Source organism: Catharus ustulatus, chromosome 11 (genome assembly GCF_009819885.2).
Source record: "Catharus ustulatus isolate bCatUst1 chromosome 11, bCatUst1.pri.v2, whole genome shotgun sequence".
Classification (NCBI taxonomy): Eukaryota; Metazoa; Chordata; class Aves; order Passeriformes; family Turdidae; genus Catharus; species Catharus ustulatus.
Genome location: NC_046231.1, coordinates 20,797,079 through 20,820,818, shown reverse-complemented (window position 1 = coordinate 20,820,818; position 23,740 = coordinate 20,797,079). Strand labels below are relative to the sequence as shown.

General features: G+C 55.4%; 2 protein-coding genes across 3 annotated transcripts in view; one reads left to right on the top strand and one right to left on the bottom strand.

The window, feature by feature from the left end:
- Window positions 1–541: 541 nt before the first annotated feature.
- On the bottom strand, window positions 542–7,091 carry LOC117001560 (protein spire homolog 2-like). The gene is given in 18 exon segments (XM_033069983.1): window positions 542–781; window positions 862–975; window positions 1,160–1,187; window positions 1,296–1,363; window positions 1,450–1,584; window positions 1,729–1,862; window positions 1,967–2,117; window positions 2,198–2,268; window positions 2,271–2,369; window positions 2,447–2,555; window positions 2,664–2,750; window positions 2,836–2,910; window positions 2,912–3,001; window positions 3,079–3,159; window positions 3,417–3,461; window positions 3,463–3,777; window positions 3,946–3,983; window positions 6,811–7,091. Coding segments are annotated over 18 exon segments (2,094 nt in total). The 5' UTR covers window positions 7,025–7,091.
- Window positions 7,092–11,004: 3,913 nt separating this feature from the next.
- Window positions 11,005–23,740, top strand: part of LOC117001620 (Fanconi anemia group A protein-like) — a 31,781-nt gene continuing 19,045 nt past the window's right edge. Inside the window, exons 1-15 of one of the 2 annotated variants that reach the window (XM_033070058.2) lie at window positions 11,005–11,050; window positions 11,474–11,583; window positions 12,430–12,502; window positions 12,654–12,796; window positions 13,099–13,194; window positions 14,788–14,861; window positions 15,811–15,926; window positions 16,536–16,618; window positions 17,056–17,089; window positions 19,346–19,412; window positions 20,079–20,191; window positions 20,814–20,890; window positions 21,341–21,482; window positions 22,029–22,162; window positions 23,454–23,564. In XM_033070058.2, coding sequence (XP_032925949.1) covers window positions 11,011–11,050; window positions 11,474–11,583; window positions 12,430–12,502; window positions 12,654–12,796; window positions 13,099–13,194; window positions 14,788–14,861; window positions 15,811–15,926; window positions 16,536–16,618; window positions 17,056–17,089; window positions 19,346–19,412; window positions 20,079–20,191; window positions 20,814–20,890; window positions 21,341–21,482; window positions 22,029–22,162; window positions 23,454–23,564 — 1,413 coding nt within the window. In that variant the 5' untranslated portion in view covers window positions 11,005–11,010. The remainder of the gene's footprint in view (window positions 11,051–11,473; window positions 11,584–12,429; window positions 12,503–12,653; window positions 12,797–13,098; window positions 13,195–14,787; window positions 14,862–15,810; window positions 15,927–16,535; window positions 16,619–17,055; window positions 17,090–19,345; window positions 19,413–20,078; window positions 20,192–20,813; window positions 20,891–21,340; window positions 21,483–22,028; window positions 22,163–23,453; window positions 23,565–23,740) is intronic. The other variant, XM_033070059.2, reaches the window with a different exon arrangement.

Genomic DNA, 23,740 nt, shown 5'->3' with positions numbered 1-23,740 from the left:
GCACAGCGCGGGCGGGAAGAGGGATGGCGGCGGGAGATGTGCACGATGAAATGGAGTGTCCCCCATCCCCGATCCCCTCACACCCCGCAGCACCCTTCACCCCGCTCCCCCGTCCACTCAGGCACTCAGGAGCAGGCACGCAGCCCCAGGGCAGCCCAGCGGGTTTATTATGGAGGGGACATACAGAACAGCCATGCCAGCCCAGGGCACCGGGCACCCCGGCACAGCCAGGGCTTGGCACAGAAGCGGGGCCGGGGGGCGAACGCAGGGGCTGTGGGTGTTCCCACAAGCAGGATCCATCCCTCAAGAGCTGTCCCGCAGCGGGATCCGTCCTCCCGGGGGCTGCAGGTGTCCCACAGCAGGATGCATCCCCTCGGAGGCTGGCGGCAGGGACAGAAGGGGAACGGCGGGGACAGCGGGAACGGGTCCTTTGACCCCTGGTCCATAATGTATATAAATATAGAAGCTGTGTGTATCCATCCTATGTATATATGTACATCGGGGGGCTGTGCCGGGGTGACCGGCACCCCCGTGGCGACCGTCACCGGGGCTCCCGGCCCTTCACTTGAGCCACGCGTCGCTGTAGAGGGAGCGAGCCATTGGCGTGGCGCCGGGACGCGGCGCTGGCGTTGAGCACGGCCACGCTGCGGCGGCTGGAGCTGACCACGTCGGTGACGAAGCCGGCGCAGTCGGAGCAGAACGTCGCGCAGGACCGAGCCCTGGGCGTAGATGTGCGGGAATTCCTCCTCCACCCGGCGCCAGCACGGCCCCCGAGAGCGAGCTGCGGCACAGGGCACCCCGTCAGCCCCCGCCGGCGGAGGAGGAGGAGGGCAGGGGGAGAGGAAGGCTCAGGGGACTCACTGGAAGGGCTCCTCCGGCGCAGCGGCGGGGCCTGGGCAGCAGCGAGCCCGGCAGGCTCTCGAAGCCCAGCGCGTAGACGGGGATGTGAGCCAGCTTCTTGGAAGGCATCTTCATCTGCCGGAATGCGGGAGTCAGGGCGGGGGTGGACAGGGACAAGGATGGGGTAGGACCGAGTTGGGATAGGGATAGGGCACGCAGGGATGGAGATGGGTCAGAGGTAGGTGCAGTGACACGGCAGGACAGGAGTGGAGTGGGGATGGGACAGGGACACGGGCACTGCCCAGAGCCAGTCCCTTACCTTTAGACTGCAGGAGCTACAGACAGACCTAGGGACACAGAGAGAGGTGGGTGAGAGGGGTCATTGTGGGGACCCTGCTGCTGCCCTCTCAGCCCTGTGACACAGCACAGCATGGGACAGTCTGGCACATGCTCACCTTTTGCAGAAGAAACATGACGTGGGCCAGGAGAAAAGAGGAAACTTGGCCCTGCAGCAGCAGCAGACCTGTGGGCAGAGCAGGTTGAGCTGAGGGTGGGTGGGTGGGGACACATGGCCCCCAGTCCCTCCAGCCCACCGTCCCCCATTCCCACCTTCCCCTTCCGCAGGCTGCTGTACAGCTCCTTGCTCTGCAGGAACTTCTCCATCTCAGCCTTGACCAGCACCCTGCGCACGTTGATCATCTCCTCCACAGTCAGGGCCAGGCTCTCCACGGGGTGGCTGAACTCCTGTGGGACAGGGTGGGATTTCACTGTGGCACAGGGGCAGAGTGTCTCTGGCACAAGGACCTCCCAGCCACCATGTGTCCTTGTGCCAGGCTTCCATGTGCCCACAGTCATGCTTGCCTGGTGTCCCCAGCCCCCAGAACCCACCAGCCAGAGGTGCTTGGAGCTGCTGGCAGGGGCAGCGCTGGATCCATCCTCTGGCCTCTCCTCCACAGCGCCGAGGGCAGCCCTGGGCAGTGCTGGGCCATCTGGCAGTGGGTGGCAGCTGGCAGGGACAGAGCCTGCAGGGAGGGACAGGGAGGCCACGGCAAGGACATGTTACCTGGTGCCACCACTGCTGAAAGGCGTGGCACAGACCCCTGGGGCATGGGGACCCTGGCAGTACCTGAGCGGGGCCGGGGCTCAGGCTGTAGCGGCTCTGGGTCCTGGGGCACAGCCTGGTCACCCCCCAGCTGGCTCTGCAGCTGTGCCAGGTCCCGCTCTGAGAAGGAGCGATCCCGCTTCAGCGGCACCTCCGTGGCCGGAGAGTCCTCGTCCTGCAAGGCCATGGGCACTGTGTCACCAAGGGCACCCTGGCACCCCCCGTGTCTCCCCACATCCACAGGTTCTCCCTTGCCTCGGAGAGGTTCATCTCCTCCATCTCAGCCAGGGTGGGTGCCTTGAGCAGGACGCGTGGCCGTGGGCGCGGGGGGCACGGCGCTGGCTGGGCACCGGGGACAGCTCGAGGCAGGAGCTGGAGCTCAGGCGGCCAGCACAGGCGTGTGGGATGCAGGGCAAGGAGCTGTATCCTGCAGAGGGACGGGCTCAGCACCATGGGGATGGGCACACAGGTGACACAGCCACAGCAGGGAGGGGACACCGGTACCTTTCTGTTCCACGGGCCGGAGCTTCCGCTCCTGCCTGATCTCCTCCAGGATCTTCTCGTGGAGCGTCCTCTGCTTCTGGGGCAGCGGCCGCAGCCGCCGCTCTGATGCCTGTGGGATGCACAGATGGCACCTCAGCTGTGGCCATGGCTCAGGGATGGCACCCATGGGACCCACCAACACTGTCATGCCAGGGAGGTGCCCAGTGCTGGCACTCACCTGCTTCAGGGGGGGCCGGGAGCGAATGAAGTCGAGTATGAGCTCGTGAGCATCTTTCTTCACCCGGGGGGGGATGTCTCCATCCACCTGGGGAGGGAAGGGGTCAGTGCTTCCTGCTGGCATCCTGGTGGCAGGATGGAGGGTGAGGGGCCGCCACGGTGGCCACGCTCACCATGACCTTGCGGAGTTTGTAGTTGCGGGCACGGATGTCTTGCATGAGCATCTCGAAGGGCGTGAGCTGGTACTCGGGTGGGCAGAGGGTTGAACTGCTTCTCCTGCACCTTCTTCAGCTTCACACCGTGCCGCAGCTCCCTCATCAGCTGCACCCACAGCCGGGCCTGGGGGGACACACAGACACAGCATCAGTACCCACCTGTGACCAGCACAGCCCTCGTGCCCGGCCACGCTGCCCTACCCAGTCTGTGTTGCGCAGGTTGCCCAGCTCTGCCGCCGGCCGCTCCTCCTCTTCCTCATCCTCCTTCAGCTTCTGCAGTAGCTGTTGAGGCACAAGATGCTGTCACCCTGTTCTGGTGGCACTGAAGGTCCAGCCAGGACTGTGCCATGGGGCTGCAGCACTGAGATGCACCCCAGTTCCTGATTCCCAGCCAGCATAGCAGTCTGGGAGAGGCCAAACACCGGCACCAGCAGCCGTGGTTGGGATCGGCAGAGGGGGCCACAGCAGTGTCCCCAGTCCCTTGTCACTGCAGTGGTTTCCCCAGCAGGGCTGTGGTGCCAGCAGGCACCCATGCTCACCTCCTTGGCATCGCGGATCTTGGCGAGGAAGGCCATGAGCTCCACGGGTCTCTGCGAAGAGGGCGCGGCAGACAGCCTGGTAGTGAGCCGGGGCGCCGGCGGGATCGGCCAGGCGGGCGGCACAGCAGCGCATGGCCTGCCCGAAGGTGCGCACGGAGCGAGGCGGGCCCTCGCCCCCCTCCTCCTCCTCATCCTGCCCCCCATAGCCCTCGTCGGCCGTGGCGCAGCCGCTGTCCTCCGAGTCGCTGTTGGTCATCAGGTCGATGAGCTGCTCCAGGCGCGGGCTCAGCTCTCGCTCCTCGTTCTCGTCCAGCCCCCAATCCAGCGCCCGGTACACAGCAAAGCCCAGCGACTGCACCATCTGCGGGGACAGCACCGGCTGGGGACAGCACGCACTCTGGCACCAGCTGTCTCCGTCCCCTCCTTGGTGCGGGGTCCCGTCCCAGGACCTGTGACCCCCGGGCGAGGGGGACAGGAGGCTGTGCCCAGCCCGTACCGAGCTGTGATGGCAGACGGGTGCCCCACGTACCTGGGCTTCGGCGGAGGGCGTCAGCAGCGCGGGCAGGTCTGGGGGAGGAGGGCAGAGTCAGCACTGGTACCCACAGCTCCGAGCTGAGTACCCCACCCCGCATCACCCAGGGATGTGGTACCCACACCCTGAGCTGCTCACATCCCCACTGCTCCTCCCCCAGCTGGGATCCCCTTCCCTGGCTCATCCTGTGCTGTCCTGGTCTCAGGGCATGACTCCAAGGGACAGTGGGCACCTGCACCTGAGCCCTGCTATCAGGCAGTGCTGGCACAGCCTCCCAAAGGGCACATTGAGGGGCACAAGCACCCATGTACCCCTCACCTCCAGGGCTGGAGGGAGCTGAGAGCTCTGCATCCATGGGGGGATGCCCCCTGCACCCCTCTGGGATGTGGGCACTGACACTGTGGGCACCAGCAGTGTGGGGACTGGCAGCCACAGCTGGAGCATGCACACACGGGGAGCCCAGGACATGCTTGTGGGCAGCTTGAACCCTCCTGGCAGCTGCAGGAAAAGGAATAGAGTGGCCTCTGCAGTGTCCCCAGAGCTCCCTGCTCTGCTTCCCTCATCATTAGCTCTGCATTGAGCTGATCAATGCGGCAGCCACCAGGATGTGCCAGTTGTCTGCCAGAGTGTGCAAGCCAGGAATGGACAGGAAAGCCAGCACGAGTGGTAGCCCTGCCATGGTACCACACACATCAAAAAAAACATGTCCTGGACTGTGCCTGGCTCCCACTGCAGTGCCAGCACCTGGATGCCACCTGGTGGGTCCCAGCAGCCTCCTCCCAGTCACAGGGGGAAATTCCCATAGGACAGGGGCTGGGAGTGGTTCTAGAGGGTGCTGCTGGCTCACCCAGCCCAGACCCAGCCCTGTGCCCTGAGAGAGCTCCAAAGGCATGTGCCAGGCTGGTGCCACCACCTGCAGTGGCACCCAGAGGCACCTGGAGCCCTCCCATCCTCAGGCTTTCCCGGTGAAAGCTTCACTGGTTCATCCCTGGGGAGATGGCTCAGGTTGGCACAGACGCAGCCTGGGAGCAGGAGGTGGCACAGTGGCACTGATAGGTGGCACTGGCAGGTGACACCGGCTCCAGCCCTGTGGTGGCTCAGGGCAGGGTGTGGGGCCATTCCCATGCAGGACCAGCGGAGCCGGTGTGACCACGCCATGCCCAGCTGCCACGGGCACGTGCCATGTCTGTGCGTGTCCCTGCCCTGGGCATGGAGCCACCTGTGCTGAGGACACACAGTGACCTGCAGTGTCCCTGCCCCCTGTGAGTGAGGCCAGGCAGTGACCCCACAACACCAGGTGCCATCCCCGGTGGCCTCGCCGTGGGCCGAGACGGGTGGAGGCGTTGGCCACGCTCCAAGTGCTCCTTGTGGCGTCGAGCCACCGGTGTCACCGCTGGCAGCCAGCCTGGTGCCACTCTGGAACCGTCACAGCCATACCTGGCAGTGCAAGCCACGTGTGGAAGGATGGCTGGGAGGCCAAAGGTCAGGGATGGGGCTGTCCCATGTGCCACTCCCGGGGCCTGGAGTGGGGGACAAGGTCCCCTGCAGTGCAGATGTGGGCGATGGGTGCCCGTGGGATGTGCCGTGTGGGTGTCCATGTGTTGGTCCATCTGTCCTTGCTGTGTGTCCTGCAGCCCCATAGTGGGTGCCAGGACCACACAAACACCCACATTTGGCTCCAGCCTCACTGGGACACCCAGTGCTAGTGACCTTGTTGGTGCCAGTACCAGTGCCACACCAGTCCCAGACCCCAAAGTCACCAGCCCACCCCCTCGCCCAGGCCCCAGGCCACCCCTTCCACCGATACCGGCAGAGTTGGTGTCAGTCCCCCTTGCCAGGGCCAGGCCTTGGGGCTCACCCTCATCCCTCCGGTGCCACCTTCCTGCTCCCCGGTGCTGGGACCACCCCTTTTCCTGTCCTCCCAGTCTCTCTGGTGAGCCCCTGCGCTGCTGCCCTGCTGCCGGTGCCTCGATGCCTGTTCCCCTCTCCGGTGCCACTTCTCCTGCCCATCTGCCACTCCGGTACCGGTCCTTCCCTGCCAGTCCTTCCCGCCGGGGCCTCTGCGGGTCACCCCGATGCCGATACCCCCGGTCCCTCCGCGTCCCCGAGGCTGGCGCAGCACCCTCTGCCGGTGCCGGTAATTCCCGGTGCCGGTAAGTCCCGGGTCCCTGCTCTTTGTGCTGCTAAGTCCCGATGCCCCGGGTTCCGGTACCAAGAAGTCTCGGTGCCAGTAAGCACCGTAGGCTGCTGCCGGCCCCAGCAAGTACCGGGGCGGGTAAATCCCAGCGCCACACTCCTGGTGCAGGCGAGCCCCAGTGCTGCCGAGTCCCGATATCCCAGATCCCGGTGCTAGTTAGCCCTGGTGCCGGTAAGCTCTGGTGCCGGTAAATCTCAGATTCCCGTTCCTTGTGCTGCTAAGGTCTGGAGCAGGAAAGCCCCGGTGCCGGATCCCGGTGCCGGTAAGCTCCAGTGCCCTGCTCCCGGTGCCTCTCTTTCGGTGCCGGTAAGCCCCGGTGCCCCTCTCCCAGTGCCGGTAAGCTCCGACAAGCCTCAGTGCCAGTAGGTCCCGGTGTCCCGGGTGTCGGTGCCGGTAAGCCCCGCTAAACCTTCGTAAACCCTGGCGCTCCCGGCTCCCGCGGTGCCGATAATTTCCAGTGCCGGCAAACCCCGGTGCCCCGCTCTCGGTGCCTGTAAGCCCCGATGCCCCCGGTAAACCCCAGCAAGTCCTGGTGCCCGTAAGCCCCGGTAAACCCCGGTAAACCCCGGTAAACCTCGGTAAACCCCGCTTGGCGGTGCCGTCCCGTCCCCCCCCCAGCCCGGGCGCCGCCCGCTCCCGCCCCCCCCGGCGGTGGCGGCGCTCACCGTGCGGCGGGGCGGGCAGGCGGAGGGAGCCGTCGGCGCGGAGGCGGATGTCGGCGGTGCGGAGCGGCGCGGGGGCGACGGGGGCGGCGGCGGCGGCTCGGCAGCCCTGGAAGCAGAGCGCCCAGGCCTGCTCCTCGTTCAGCGGCTGCTCGTAGCACTTCAGCACCTCCTCCAGGGACAGCTCCCGCGGCGGCCCCGCGCCCGCCCGCGCCATCGCCCCATCCCGCACCGCCGAGCGCGGGCGGGGCGCGCCGGGCGGGGGAGACGGGGCGAGGCCGCGCGGGGCCACGCCCCCAACAAGCCACGCCCACTCCCGGCTCCCCATCCCGCAGCGCTGGGCGCGCGCCGGGGGCGGGGCCACGAAAGGGAGGGGAGGGGCGGTGAGGATAGGCCCCGCCCCTCGCACCGGCACCGGTACTGGTACTGGTACTGGCACCGGACACCGGTACTGGCACCGGGCTCGCCGCAGGCGCCCGCCGGGAGGGGCCACGGCGGCGCCGGGAGGCACCGGGCGGCTCGGGACGGAGCGGCGCGGGGCGGGGCTGGGCCGGGCGGTTCGGGACGGTACGGAACAGTAACGGTACAGTACGGCGGGGCATGACATGGCACGGCACGGCGAGCTCGGTACTGTCGGGAATGGCACGGTATGGCGCGGCACGTTACAGCACGGCTCGGTGTTGTTTGGCACAGCTTGGGACAGAATGGGATGGGACAGCAGTGTGGCACGGCACAGCACGGCTCCGTACAGCATGGTATGGCTCAGAATGGCACAGCTTAGTGTGGCACGGCACAGCTCGGCTCCGCATGGCTCAGCAGGGCACATCAGAGCTCAGCACCATGGCATAGCTCAGCACAGCATGGCACAGAACAGCTCAGTACCGATGGCATGGCTTGGCATGGCATGGCACGGTACAGCACGGCACCGCTCCGGCCCGCCCAGGCTGCAGGGCTGGCAGCAGGGAGTGGCTGCCCTGGGCTGGCTGGGTGCAGAGTGCAGGGTTCAGGGCACACAGGATGTGGATTGCGGGGCAGGCGATGGGGGCAGTGCCCAGCACGGGTGCAGAGCAGGGCTGGGTGACACCCCCGAGGGACACGAGACCCTCCCTGTGCCCCAAGAGCAGCAGGGTGGCCGTGGTGCATGGCTCGTGTCCCACTGAGCCCACATGTGGCACAGACCGGCAGGGACATGATGGCCTTGGCACCAGGGTCACCTGGGGACACTCGAGCAGGAAGCAGAGCAGGAACACAGGATGCCAGGGACCACGGGGATCCCTGCCACGAGGCACCTGCCCTGTGGGGTGCTGGGGGAGCCCTGGGCACTCGGCTGGGATGAGGAGCTGGCACAGGGAAGGGGCCAGGCTGGGACAGGAAAACTTCCTGGAGGGAAGGACAAGAGCTCCAGATGCCAGAGTTTTGTTTGGGCACGGCCAGAAGGTGCCAGGATGAGCTGGAGTCTTTAGGGAGACAATATCCTATGGGAATATGGTGTGTGGGGTTGGCATCCTGCAGCCACTGGGAAAGTCTGACTTTAGAGCAGCATCACCTTTGGGGACCAGCTGGTTCCTTCAGACACACGGGGAGGGCAGGATTGTCCTGACAGAGCAGAAAGGACAACCAACACATGGGAAAGGTCAAATGGAGCAAATGAACACTCTTGTCATGATGAGCTTCCCATTTCCATGATGGAAGGAGAATAAAACCCTGTCTCAGCTCCATTAACCGATGAGCATAAACTGGGATTGATCCCAGAGCTGTGCTGGGACAGGGATGGAGCTGACACACGGCTGCTCATCCATCCCACATGGCCAAAGAGCTGCTCCAGGGCTGGACAGGTCTGTCAAAGAGTGTGGGATGGAGCCCACCCCAGAGAACCTGAACAGCGCCAGCTCCATCTTTGGGGAAGAAACTGGGATAATGGAGCTGGAATACTGAGAAACACAGCCCTGCCTGGTGCCCTGGGGTGTGGGAAAGGGGAGAAGGGGTACAGGTGATGTCTGTGCACCTCCAGGAATGCTCAAATGCACCGTGGGCAGGTGGGACCGTGTCACAGGGACTTAGGAGCACGGTGCCAGCTTCATCTGCAGCTGGATCCACACGGGATCCTGCACAGCTGGAGCACGATGTGTGAGTCTGAACTGAGAGCTTTGAATGCCCTGTTTACCCTGGTTTGGAGCCTGTTTGGAGCTGGGAGGAAAGCTGCCTGTGCTGCCCACTGGAGCAGGGCTGTGCCGTGCTGTGCTGTGCTGTGCTGTGCCGTGCTGTGCCGTGCCGTGCCGTGCTGTGCCAGCTTTCCAGCGCCTCCAGACACAGCCGGGGCGGCACCGTCGGGGATGGGAGCAGGAGGACGTGCGGCGTTTGAAGGAAAACCCACCCTGCAGGATTCATGCAAAGGCATTTGCATGATAAAGCAAGGAGCCCTTTGCTTTGGGTAAATCTGTAATTAATACAGAATCGTGTAATTAAAAGCTACCGGCATGGAAAACTCAAACAGAAGCCAAGCGTGTGTGTGGATGAGGGAAACAGAATTAAAGTAGAGTTAAACAGAGGGAAAGAAAGATGAAGTGTTTGGGGAATGGTGTCAGAGCACTATGGGAGGGTTGGATTCCTGGCTCCTGCAATGTGGAAGCAGGGAGCTGGGATGGATCAGGCAGAGCCCTTCCCCAGCTGCCTGCAGCAGGCCTGTGCCTCTGTTTCCTCGTGGATAATCCATTCCTGTGGGTTTCAGCTCCCATATGCAAAAAAATTCCTTACAAAGCCTGGATGAGCGCATGGAGCACCTGTGGGGTGATGTGCCTCTCCTGCTTTCCCTCCATGCTGCAATAAACTGGGAACATGGAAGGAGTGAGCATTTACAGCAGTTTGCTCCTGCTGTATGCTGGGCTCGGATATGGCCAGAGTTTGAGGGGGAACACTCTGAGAGACACCTTGGGGACATTTGTGACCACTCTGGAGACATTTGAAACGCCCTTGGGAACCTCAGGGACACCATGAGGACCTTGGGGACACCATGAGGACCTAAAGGCCACCCTTGGAAACTCCCTGAAGACCTTGAAGGCATTGCAAGGACCTTGGGAACACCCTTGGGAACACCCTTGGGGACCCCGGGAATAAACTCCAGGAGCACTCTGGAACACCAAGCTCCTGGTCAGATGCACGGTGGGGCCAGATGTGGTGGGGATCCCAAAATCTGGGGCTGACACAAACTTGCAAATGCCATTGGGGGTTAAAGCGACCCAGGAACGTGACTCCCCAGACTCGGTGGGATCCCAAGGCACTGTCCATGCCGGACACTGTGCTGGATCTGCCGGCTGCTGGCATCATGTGCTGCTGACTCACAGCCTGCCCGCCCAGCACCGCAATAAACCATCCATGGCCAATCCCAGCAGGAGCTGCTTCCTGATGCTGGACTCACCCTGGGGACTTCATCTTTCCATAGAAACCACCACTGCTGCTCCAAGCCATGCTGGCCAACAGCAGCAGTTCATTGTCAGGAAGGATCAGATCAGATGGGAAAATCCCTCTGGGAATTCTGCTCTGTGAGACTTTGCGGACATTCTGGACCTAAAGAGATCTGAGGAAAAAGAGGGAAAGGGGTTTTGGACAAGGGCCTGGACAAGGGGGAATGGCTTCCCACAGCCAGAGGACAGGGTTAGATGGGGTAATAGGAACGAATTGCTGTCTGTGAGGGTGGGCATGCCCTGGCACAGGGTGCCCAGAGCAGCTGTGGCTGCCCCTGAATCTTGGAAGTGTCCAAGGCCTTGTTGGACAGGGCTTGGAGCTGCCTGACAAAGTGGAAGGTGTCCCTGCCATGACTGGGGTGGGATGGGATGAGCTTTAAGGTCCCTTCTAGCACAAACCTTTCCCTCCCAGGATCAGCAGCACCCTCACGGCTCAGAACCGTGTCCCGCACACTCCGAGCTCACAGCCAGTGCGGGGCGGGTTCCCTCACGGTGCCCGACCCCCCGTGTCTCCCCACACCCTCCGCGTCCCCCTCCCGCCGCTCCCGCCGCCCTTCCCAACATGGCAGCGCCCACCGCGGCCACTGCAGAGGGTGGCGGGGGCGGGACAATCCCGCGCTTCCAGCCAATGGGCAGAGGCGACGGGGCCTCTCCTCCTCCCTCCCAGCCAATGGGTGAGGCGGGCCGGGCCGGCGGCAGCCAATGGCGGCGCGGGCTGGTGCGGCGGGAAGCGGCGGCCGCGATGGCGGGCGCGGGCGGGAGGAGCTGGCGGGACGTGCTCGGTACGTGAGGGCTGAGGCGGCCCCGGGGCGAGCTCCGCGCTGGGCGCTCCCGGCGGGGACAGCGGAGGGGACGGGGGGCGTGAATGTCCACGCTCGGCCTTTGTACACCCCTTCTCTGTACCGCGAAATCACCTCCCGCTCCATGCACCCCGCTCTGCTTTCCTGAAAGCCCCGTGTCCTGGTACACAACATCTGCCCGCTACACGTTTCTCTGCTTTCCTTAAAGCCCTTGTACACAACATCTGTCCTCTACACCTTTCTCTGCTTTCCTCAAACCCCCTGTACACAACATCTGCCCTGATGTCCCCCGTATGTTCTCCTCACACCGCTCTGCCCTCACCCACAGCAGCAGGAATGTGATTTCGGGAGGTGGTTTCGGGGTGCCCCGGGAACACCCTGCTCAATAAAACCCAAACTCCTCAGCAGGGAGAGCCAGGAAGCGGAAAAGCCCCTTCGGGAGTGAAGCGGAGCTGCAGGGAGCGGCTCTGCGGCTGCTGGAGCAGCACCAGGACCTGGCTGCCCTCCTGCTGGAGGTAGGAACGGGGCACCCAGGGTGGCCTGGCCCGGCTGGGACAGGGGAGATCCCAGCTGGAGCTGGCTGTGGAGCCAATGTCCCAGGAATGCCATTTTCCATGATATGTGGAAAAAAATCCCAGCAGGAGTAAGGTGAAGTTGAAAGCTCTGTTTTGCAGAAATTACATTGTTATTCCTTTCCATATTTTACAAATTAAAAATGGTTAAGCATGGTTTGGCTTTGGGACAAAGGGAAATCCAGTACATTTTCCTTCGAGTCAGAACTGGCTTCTTGTTCATCTAGGGAAGACAATTCAGGAGAGACTTGGCTTTTCTCTGAGTTCCCAACCATGTCTGACTGACATGAGTTCATGACAACCTTTTCTTGAGCCACTCTTGTGATTCAGCCACATTCTCCCTCTTCTCACACAGTGATTTTACAGCTACAACAGATAATGCAAATATTTCCCATAGTTCAGGATCTGTCTTTCTCTAGAGAATATTTCCTTCATAAAAAGAAAAGGGGATTTAACTAGAAAATGGTCCAACATTTGGACATGTTTCATCAAATATTTATGGCCTCACAGAAAGGACTTGAAAGGTAAGAATTATAGGAATTCTGTTCCTGGTGCTGCTGCTGAGTTGTTTGGTCCCTGGGGATGAGGAACTTTGACCTGTATCTCATTTTTTCTGCATAAACTGACAATAACTAAACACACATCTCTTGTAAGGTGAAATCTGTGCTTTTCCATTCCCATGTGGGAGCTCCGTGTCAATTTTCCTTCAGTTGCTCAGCAGTGCAGGGAGGGGTTTGTAAACGTGTGTGACAGACATCTAAGAGTTTTATGGTTTTATTTGGTCTCCAGGTGGGAGATTCAGCCAAGCCAGGTGTGCAGGATGGGGCAGAGCACCAGGAAGTGTCACCAGAGTCTTTTATAGGTGAGCATCTTCCAGCCCAGATGTGGGGAAGAGCTTTTCCTCAACACTGAATTTTTGCCTTTATGTGAACCCCAGTTTTACTTTATTTTCATTGTTCTGGTCCTGTTTCTTGCCTGGTGATGACAGTGCTCTGCTTTGCTGTTTTGTTTAGTCTCTGTTCTGCAGGAACAGGCCTCCAAGCTGGGCGTGCCCACAGCGACCCTGGCAGCCAAAAATGCTGCTGCCAACGTGGAGCGGATCTGCCAGGATTCTGCCAGCCCCTCGAGAGTCCCACTGCTGAACTCTGACCAGAGAGTAAGGGGAAAACTTTATCTTTAATTTATCAACATAACAGCACTGCTAGGTTTGGCTTTAAGCCCAGTTTATCTGCTCTGATTAAGCCCCAAACACGAGCGGACAATAATTCACTGAGCTGTTCGATTTGCTTGCAGAAGTACAAGATATATAAGAAGAGAAGTTTGGGTTTTTCCCCTGAATTCTCTCCATCATTTCACCCTTTGAAAAGCAGCAAACTGGGCAAAGCAATAAATTGTTTTACTGAGAGTGTGTTGTTCACAAAGGGAATTATTTCTGCTTCATTTCTGGGGTGATGCCAGAAGAGGTTGTCCTGCTTGCTTCAGACTGTGAAGGATTTGCTGGCAAACAACATTTTCAGTCGCTCCCTCTTCTGCCAGGAAATGTGGAAAATGAAGGTGAGAACCCATGGAGAAACATTGTGGTGTTACAGGCCATGAGGTTTCATCCATGGCATGTGGCATCTCTGAATTCCTGAGAATTTAGGTTTTCCTGACCTTGCAAAAGCATGAGCTGAATTACAGACGGTGGGGTGTTTTTTTGGTGGTTTTGTTTATTTTAGAGCGAGTTCAGTGGGAATTTCTTTGTCTCTGCAGTGGGCTTTGCTATTTCAACTTAGTCAAGGTTTGGAATTACTTGAATTATAGGAAACTGCCACACTGACAGCACCCTGGTGATCAGGTGCTGGTTTTGGGGTGCTCTCCCAGCTGGCTGTGGGGTGACACAGTCCCAGAGCCCTTCATGTGCTCTGCCATCAACATTCCAAGTGTCTTTGGCATCCTGGTTCTGTGCTTTGTGTACCTGGGAATGGTGATAAGACAAAGTGAGGTCACAGAGAAAGAAACCAGATAGCAGATAACAGCTTGTGCTGCCTCACAAATGGGATGTCTTGATTTCATTTGGGTTATTTTGTGGAGACAAGTGGTGCTGTGAGTGGAGTTGAGGGCTTTTTATGAGTGGGACAGTTCTGATTCCTCACTGCTCTCATGGGAAAGGAGGAAAAGGCTGATCTGCCCAGATAAAGGGCTGTGCCCTGCTCTCAAATATCTGCTCTGAGCTGAAAATAGAACCTGTGTGTTTCACAGGCTGATTAAGATCTCCTGGTCCTGGGGCAGACATGGGGATAAGTGAGAGATAACTCTGTAACTGAGGCTGTTACAGTAAGAATTAGGTTGTGAAGACAAAGTATGTGGGCGAGTTTGGGGTCAGGTGTGAGGCAGCTGCTGGCCACTGCAGAAAGCTGCTGGGGCTTTGGCTTTTCCCTGTGCCCAAGGCTCCCAAATGCCTCCTTCTTCTCAAGGTGGGAAGGTTTTGTGAAGGTGTTGGTTCTGCCTGGAATGGTCAGAAGCTGCAGCACCTCCTTTCCCCTGGCAGGTGCACCCTGCAGTGCTGTTTTGCTGGCTCAGGATTTCCTGGATGTGATGTTACAGGGTGCACACAGGAGCAATGCCTGGTGCAGATTTTTGTTCATTTTTCCTTCGTGTCCATCAGCCTTTCTGCCTGGATGATTGCAGAGTCTCTCCCTGTAGTCTCCTGCAATCCCAGCTCTGTTGGGATATGGACTTGAGAGTGGCAACCTTGTTCCACAGAGACTAATAAACAGTTAATAGAGTAAAAGACAATTCTTTAATCTGGATCTGGATCTGCATTAACAAGACCTGAAACTCAGTTGTGTTACCTATTTCCTGGGATATCCCTGCTCCTTTAAATCTGTGGAATCAGCATTATTCCAGAGGGAAAAGATGAATATATTCATTCCTTGTCCACTGAAATTTAAAATGATGATCCATCTACAACCCTAACCCTGCCAAAATTTCTAGGAAATACAATCTTCCATCACCAGCCATTTCCTGTGTTGCCAATTTTAAATTTTAACCACTTCTGGAGAGTTGGAATAAACAGAACCCAGCTTTGTTTTTCGTGTACCATTTACAATAGCCAAATGTTAAGTGCCCAGTGCAGGCTGTGACCTGATGGTGACATCTCCTTAGGAGCCCCCGGTGCTGGAAGCCGTGTGGCACCTGCACAGCAGGGACATCGCTGGCCTGCCAGAGCTGCTGGAGAGGTGAGCTGGCCTCAGGGGGGTGTGGCTGATCTCCTAAAGCCTATTGAAACATAATCAGGGATTAGTCATGAGTATTCTGGACTCAGGATATAGTCAGGTGCTGGCAAGGGATCAGATTAGCAGGATTTAGGAGCTGCTGTGGGTTTGGGGGGTTATTCTGGGGTAATTAGCCCAGTTTTGATGTGGTGGCTCCTCTTTGGTGTCCACCAGGACTTGAGAAAAAGTCTTGCTCTGCAGAAGGTGGATGCTTCATCTTCACAAAATGTTACAATTTTTTTTTTTGTCTGGCAGAGTTAATCTCCAGGGAATTGTTAGTCTAAGGATTTTGGGGTTTTGTTTTTTGTCCCCCTATGAGTGTCCAAGACCAAGCTGGGCAGGGCTTGGAACAACCTGGTCTGGGGTGAATCAAGATGAGCATTAAGGTCCACTTGAACCCAAACCATTCCATTATTCCATGATACAGATCTAACAACTCACCCAGTTGTGAAGTCCAGGTTGTCTCCTTATTGTGTCAGAGGAATTCCCAGTGATCTTCTAGGCTTCTGAAACTGGTTTGCTTGTCTGTTCACAATGAAAGCAATTTAAGGGAACCAAAGGTATAGATGAAGAATTTAATTTCTTTTTTGAAGCATTTTTATCCAAGTGCCTTAGAAATTGGAGCTGAAATTTTCTAGCAGAGTTTTCTCAATGGAAACACTTTCATGTCAGAGATGAGGAAGTACTTGGATGCACAATTTCACACACAGTTTTCCTTTGTGTGTGTGTTGCAGGATCTTCTTATAAAGCAAATAATATAAAAAGGAGCTGTTTGTAAGTTAAATAAATGAAGTGACACATTTAGGGCAGAGTGCACAGGTGGCTCTTCCCCGAGCCCAGACGATGGAGGTGGAGACAGCCAAGCCTTGCAGAGAGCAGAGGGATTGAACTGAAGGTGTTTTGTGTTTTGCAGGAGCCCAGCAGGCCCAGCAGCAGTGGAGTGGCTCTGCAGCAGCCTCTGTGGCCTCTGTGAGCAGGTTGGGGACATCCCCAGTGAGGACACGGAGCTGGCACGGCGCCTTCTCTCAGGCAAGGACCTGGGCTGGGGGCAGGGCAGAACCTCAGAGGTGCAACAACACAAAAGCCTCACTTTGTGTCTCCTTACCTCATTTCTCTGGGGAATATATTTTTTATATGTTTGGCAATTTTAGGGAATATTCTCCCTTTAAAAAATAATTGGTTTGAATCTTTCCATCCCTTGGAGTTATGGTGACTCCAGTGTAGTTGTGAGGGGAGTGGTTCAGGGATGATGCACGGGCACTGTGACACTCTGCAAAATCCCAGGGAGGTTTTGGGCCAGAAATATTTCAGAGTTCCATGTCCCCCCTGTCAATTTCTATTATTTATTTTCTTAGTTTATGTAGGAGAAAATCCCTCCAGTGTCTGAGTGTGGATCAGTGCAACTGATCAAGTACAGCCCCTCTGAGTTCTGCAGAGGTTGTGGAGCATAACTGCAAATTCTTTAGACTTTATAATCCTTGAAGTTCTGGATTCTTTTTCCTGGAAATAATTTTTCTCCAAGGCAGTAAATGATTCCTGCTGAGTGGAGGCTTTTCAGAGACTGTTGGGACAGGTGGGAGGGGAAGGAGCAGGTGTGCAAAGGGGATGCTGCAACACCAATTCCTTCTCGATTTGCAGACTTTGCCATCGTGTTTCTTCAGAATGGCTTTGAGCAGGCTTCAGAGCTGGGAAGGAAGGTGGAGTTCCAGAAGGTTACCTATGTAAGGACAAAATGAACCTGGTTGCAAATGCTGCTTTAATAAAGCAATTCTATTAACCTCTGGCTCTTGCTGAGTACAAATAATTCAGAGCTTGGAGCTGCAAGGAGAGGGTGGTGGTGCAGGTGCTGGAGTGGGGGAATGGGGAAACCAGAATTGGGATTTTTTTTGCATGGAGAATTGCTCCAAGGTGGCACATCAAGGGGTTTTTAAACTTCCTTTCACCTGGATTGCTTGGGTGTTCCATTTGAATATGAGACATGGCAGGCTGTAAGGTTGGAAAGTGCTGCTCTTCTGTCTATTTTATATATTCTATTGCAGAGCCTAAGGTCAAAGTGAAGCTTTTAGAGGGCAAAACCTCTTTGAGTCAATTTAGTTTTTCTGCATTGAACTGCAGCTCTTTGAAACTCAAAATCCCTTAATTTGTCAATTTTGAACAGATCTGCCGTGCTGTCCTACAGAGAATGCTGGCATGTGAGTACTGCTGTGATCTCAGCTTTGTGCAGCCACTGCTGGCTCCAAGACTTCTGTTCGTGCTCACTGCTCAATCCCTAAGGAGAAATCCTTTGCCTGGCTGCTTTGTCTGTGCTGTTGTGCATAATATTTATGTCACTGATTTTATTTGCCTCTGCTTTCCCTGTGGTTCTCCTAAAGCGTCTCCAGACACTGCAGATAATTTCTTGCCTTTTATGCTACAGTTTTTTTCTGCTCCCACTGTAACATTATATAGATACCTGACCCGATTTCCTGATGTTTAACAGGTTTGCTTGGAAGCAGGTGGAGCACAGAGGTTAGGCCAGGATCAGCTCTATTTAGATTTATTTTTTCTTGCCTAGTAAATTAAACATTGAATGGAGCGATTTTGCTGACTCACCGTTTGGATTTGCAGGCTAATGTTTTGTGAAACCTCTATTTTTGTGCTGAGCAAAGGCACCTAGTGTAGGTGTGTAGCCCTGAAACAGCAGTGTTCATGAGCTGCAACGTGCCTGCCCTGGCCTGAGCTGCCCTGGTGCCTGTGCTGGGGGCTCAGCACAGCAGTGCCTGATTTACCAGCAAATCCTGACGCACGCAGACTGAACACATTCACATGGGGTTATTTCTGTCCTGTGTCACAGCTGATCCTCCTGGGGAGATGCTCTACCTGCTGCTGTCACGTTCCTTACTCCCCTCCCGTGTCCCACACCCCTGGCTGGTGTCACCTGCCTGTGCCCTGCTGTCACCGCTGTCTCCTTAGTGACAGCGCTTCCCTGCTTTCCCTGCTGCCTCCTCTCCTGCTCCGTGCTGCTGCAGAGGCTGCTGCCTTCTCTCTGCTGTAAGGTGACCCCATCCCAGGCCATGGCACCTCCCCTCCATCCCTGTGGGCACTGCCAGCCCCATCCCTCGCCCCACGGGGAGCACAGAAATGCCTCACGGACCTTGTGAGTCCTTCTAAAAAGGGAAAGCTGCGAGAGAAGTGCTTTATTATTTAACATGTATGAATCCCATCTCAGGTGGTCCTTTAACAGCTGAAAAGCAGCCCTTCTCAGCAGAGGAGTAGGGATTTTGGAGGAGGAGGAGGAGTAGGGATTTTGGAGGAGGAGGAGCAGGCTGTTGGCAGGCAGACAGGAGTCTGCATCCTGCTCTTCATTTGCCCTTCTCCTTTGCGCAGCCTGCACTGCCACACTCGCAGCCTGCCTGCCTGCAAAAGGCACTACATGAGCTTTATGTAAGATATTTTATTAGTCCACGCTTTTGGGTCACCTTTGAGGGGTCTCACTTCATTAATCTTTGGAGAACATTAGGATTTTTAATGTTAAAGAGTTCACTGTTACTGGAGACCTTCACAGGAGGAGAAGGACAGGCTGGGAGCAGCACGGGAGCAGTGTGTTCACTGCAGTGATCCGGCAGTGCTCAACTGCTGTGCCTGAAGATAAGCTCAGTTTATCTCCTTTGCTTTATTCTCCCCTACTTAACCTTAAAGTATTCCTGAGCAGGAGAGGAGAGTGTTACATCCTAAAGCTGTGGTGGCATGCCAGGGGTGTCTGCTTCGCTGCCCCTGCTCAGTAAATTTTCTTTTCAGGGTGTTTTTTCTTAGCGAAATGATTAGAATACACAAACCAAGCTCCTTTATCAGCTGAAAGAGGAGGGTTTTCAAGGCAGGGTGGCACAAAGCAGAAGTGCTGCTGCAGCAGACTGCAAAGCAAAGGCTTTCCCAGTCCGTGGGCTGATCGTCAAGACAACGGCGCTGCGCAAGCTGCCAACCTGTTCCTCCTCTCCGCGGTCCTTTTGGGGCAAACCGAGCTTTTTAAAAGGAATTCCTGCAATGCAAATGGCACATTACAAACGCGGCCCTCCCCCAGCCTGCCCTTTGTTGGGACGTGGTTTGCAGGGTGGTTAATTCAGCCTGTGCAAATCCCTGCCTCCAGACACGATGCTCACACTCACAGATGCACTGGGGTCGGGTTTGGGAATGAAATTCTGATTTATATGCATTTTTAGGCGGCTTCATTACTAGCATGTTCTAGGGAATGCTTTTAAATTGGTTCAAGGGCAGGGATAATAGTTTCTGAGTCTCTGTGTCACTTTGGAAAAAATCTGGGAAGAATTCAGCGCTGCTGAGTGGCTTCTCACATTTCCCCGGTGGGGTCACCTTTGTAAAGGGGCACAGATTGCTCATTCCTGTTAATTCCCGTGTGGGGTTTGGTGTCATGGTCCTTTTCTCATTGGGTTTTTGTGTGTTTTGGGGTCCAGGGGTGCTGGATGCTGTTGGTAAAGAGAAGCAGGAAGATGTTTCCATGGTGCGAGCTGGGAGGTTCTGGTAAGAAACGTTCCAGACTGTCAGGAGGAGGTTTTTATCCACTGCTGCACTTCTTACTGAAACAGGAGGAGTGTTGTGGGGTGTTTTGTACTTATTTACACACCTCCCACCCCTCCCACTACTACTTGTGCTTGGTATTCTCTGCTAATAAAATATGTGCAGACAAAAGTGCTTGTAAAAAAGATAAGGGCCAGGTAGGAAAGTGGGTTCTGGCCGTGCTGGAGCCAACCCTGGACTTCCCTCTTGTCATGCCAACAATTCCCCATCGAGTTTTCTCACTGCTTCTGAGCAGAAACACCTGGAAGGTGAAATAATCTCCAATTCCTGCTTCCAAACTTGTTTTATTTAACTGCTTTGTGCATGTCACCTTCAGCCCTATGCAGGGATACGCCTTAGACTCACATTTGTAAACCTGATGGCTGCACAGTGTTATCATTAGTTGTTTGGATTTTTTAAAATACATACCAAAAAGTATATATTTGTGGCAATTTGAGAAGATGGATGTAGAATAAAAATTAGTCATTCACCCTAAACTGCACCTGGTTGTTCCTATTTCATCAGCAGCTGGTGGATCATTTATTATCAGTAGCTGGCTGATCATAATGAGTCAGTAGCTGGCTGATCACCTGCCTGCCATTGTTTGTGGTATTTCCTTTTCCTCTGCAGGCTGAATGTCTTCAACGTGTCCCTTTATGGAAGCGTGGCTCACCCGGATTCCTTGAGGCAGTTTTTCAGACACACCCTGACTGAGGTTCTCACCTACAACCCCGTGCTGAAAGGTGGGAATGGGCAGGGACAGGTCCCCAGGTGTCTCCAGGTGTGTCCAGAGCTCTGTCCCACTCTGAGTGGAGCCCAGCCTGGAGGACCCAGAGCCAGAGCAGCCTCCAGACCTCTGAGCTCCTTCCTGTATAAGCAGGGTGCCAAATCAGGCAAAAAAAAAGTCATCTGAGGGTCATAATTCAAGACAAAATTTTGGGTAGGAAGATTCTAATCCCAGATCAGTAGTTATGAAGCTTGATGCTTTTAGGAAGAAATGTGTTTGAGCTATGAAATCTCTGGTAAAATCCCCATGAGCTGTGATCTGGAGCTGCTTGTCTCTTGTGTGGGAGAGCTGTGTCATTGCTGGCTCCCAGATGAAAGAGGTTAATGAGGGAAAAGCTGATTCCTTGCTGGTTCTCTGTGCATGTGCCACGTCAGCCTACGCTCGTGTGGTCACAAAAACAGCTCTGGAGTGACAGAGCCATAAAGGAATGGCCCAGTCCTTGTGCCTCAGCCCATGTTCCAAAGACAAAGGGGAGACACAATTCCACTGGGCAGTTTTTAATGGCTGCACAAGGGATACTGATGTATTTGGGGTGTATTTTAAAACCTGCTGCTGAAGTTTTCCTTTTGTGGGTGCAGTGTCTGACGCCATCCAGATGCAGAAGGAGTGGAGCTTTACCAGGACTTGTCCCCTGCTCACAGCTCTGTTTCGCAAGGTACATCTGCCTGGTGTCACTCAGAGAGCTTCATTAGGTTGGGTTTATATCCCTGAAGTACCTGAAATCAGGTTGTTGGAAATTAGTGCAATGTAATCCAGCTGCAGAATCCAAACCAATTGCCAGAAACTCTGGGAGGAGGGAGCCTGAGAAGAAAAAAACTACAGTGGGTTTTGCTTGTGCAAAGCTCTTAATGAGAGCAAAGATGCTGATTGGAGATGTGAATTTTCACTGGTACAGAATATGAAATGGATTCTGAAAGAATTGGAGTTCTTCTGTTTGTTGTAGCTGGTGCTGGTTCCAGTGCAGGCTGATATTTGGGCCTGGGAAGCTGATCCAAAAGATGCAGGATAGCTGAAAAAATCCCAGAAAAGCCTGTCAATCTTGCCTGTATGCCCCTTTCTTGAGGCTGTATGTCCCAGCTAACAGGAACTGCCATCACTCCTCCAGCTGCTGGTGGCATTCAGTGTGAAGGAATCCATCTGCCAGCTGCAGCAAGTCCTGGAGACCCACGAGGTGAACTGGCAGCACGTCCTGTCCTGTGTGTCCACGCTGGTGGTGTGCCAGGCTGAGGCTGAGCAGCTCTTCAGGGGTAGGTGGGCACTGCCAGCCTGGTGTGGGCACTGCCAGCCTGGTGTGGGCACTGCCAGCCTGGTGTGTGCCCGTGCTGCTGGGCTGGGGAGCAGGGAGTCATCCATGGGGGTTCCTGCATGGAAAAGAGCAGCAGCACCTCTGCTTTTCCACTCAGACTTTCCTTGTCTGTGCTGATGTGAATGCCAGGCCTCGTGCCTGCCACTTCTCAAACTTTGTGTACAGCCCAGGGTGGTTGTTTGGTAATTACCTTCAGTATTAATTGGCATAGTGATTACTGAATTTCAGTTCTAGCTCACCTTTGCTGGCAGGGCTTGTTTGTGAGAATTCCTTACTAATTATCCCACTGCTGGACTCCCTGCAGGGAATCCAAGCGTGTTTGACAGTTGAAAGTGCATAAAAAAATAAAATCAGACCCCAGAGGTTCTGCAGGCTGCAATACATGTCCTGCCTTGTGTTTTATCACAGATATTTGTCTTCATTTCTATCAGAAAGTACAGCACTGTTGTCAGGAGCAAAGTGTGAGGTTACTGTTTTATGTTCCCAGACCTGCTGAGCCATCTCCTGCTGAAGGCCTTTGGGAATTATGACATGGAAAATATGATCACTGCCTTCCTGATCGCTCGTCAGGCTGCTCTGGAGGGCCCTGCTGTCTTCATGCCTTACTCTGAGTGGTTTAAGGTAAGACTGAGGGAGGCCTGACTGGTGAGCCTTGTTTTAATTTGTGAGCCTGCATAAGCAATGCTCTGCTGTGTGGAGAAAGCCTTGTTCCAGACAGGACAACCAGGAATGAGAATGGAGAAAAAAAAAAAAAAGTACAAATGATTGTACTGATATTAGGAATGATTGCATATTTATTACTGCCTTTGTGTCTGCAAAGAATAAATTTATTTGGCTTTCCCCAGTTTTCCCTCCTTTCATCTTTTAAGTCCACCTCTCCTGTTGTAGTTATTTGCTAGGAATGCAGACATGTAATTCCTGTTATTATCATCATCTTGGATGGATTTCAGTATCTTGATAAGCAGCACTGTTGTTATTGCATAAGTTGGGGGTTATGGCAGAGGAAGCATTCCAGTTTCCTGGAGGTTTGCATGCAGCTGTAATTGCTGTGTTTGACCTTACAGATAATTGTTGCTTTTAACTGTAAACAGCTGGGTATTTTAGGGATGCAAATCTCAACGTAAATTCAACCTGGAAATTCCTTTGTATGAGTTTGCAAATCTGAGCTCAGCTTTGGCTGATAGAGTGTCCAGGAGGTATCAGAATAACAAACTGGTTGTGTTCTCTGTGGTCTCAGACTGGTTCTTTTCCTTGGAATGCCCAGATAAACCTGTGTAGAAACCTGCAGATTTGTGGTTCCCTCATGAATCTCAATCTTTTGGTGCATCTCAGAGTTGCCTTGTTTAAGTGTTCTCATGGCAGCAAACTTGCACAGAGACTTCTCTAAGTCACCATCACCCAAGGGAGCCCCTCTGCTCTGGAGCTGGGAGAGCTGGGGGTGCTCAGTGGAGAGGAAAAGGCTCCAGGGAGAGCTCAGAGTTCTTTCCAGGGTCTGAAGGGATCCAGGAGAGCTGGAGAGGGACTGGGGACAAGGGAGGGAGGGACAGGACACAGGGAATGGCTCCCACTGCCCTAGGGCAGGGCTGGATGGGATTTGGGAAGGAGTTCTTGGCTGTGAGAGTGGGGAGTCCCAGAGAAGCTGCCCCTGGATCCCTGGCAGTGTCCAAGGCCAGGCTGGATGGGGCTTGGAGCAACCTGGGCTAGTAGAAAGTGTCCCTGCCGTGGCAGGGGACTGCATCTAGGTGATCTTTAAGGTCATTTCCCACCCAAACCATTCCATGATTCTGTAAACACTCTATCCAGGTTGTCCTGACAGAAATGGGATGTTTGGGGTTGGTGTGCTCAGTTATGGCACTGCTTGGATGAGGATCCTCTCCACACTGAAAGTCTTATTTCCCATTTCCCATTTCAGGCTTCCTTTGGGAGTGCTGGTGGCCAGCATGGGAGCAGTAAGAAATCTCTGGTTTTCCTCTTCGAGTTCCTGTCAGAGCTGGTGCCCTTTGAAGCTGCACCATACCTGAAGGTGAGAAGGTGCTGGCAGAGATGATTTTCAGGTCCAGCACTGCCCCAAAATGACTCTGTGCCTTTCAGTAGGTTCAGCTCATTATAAATGTTGTTATAGTAATTGCATTACTTCTGGTTCATTATTCAAACTCTTTTCTTCCTGAAAAAAGGAAGGACAAGATTCTTTTATTGATG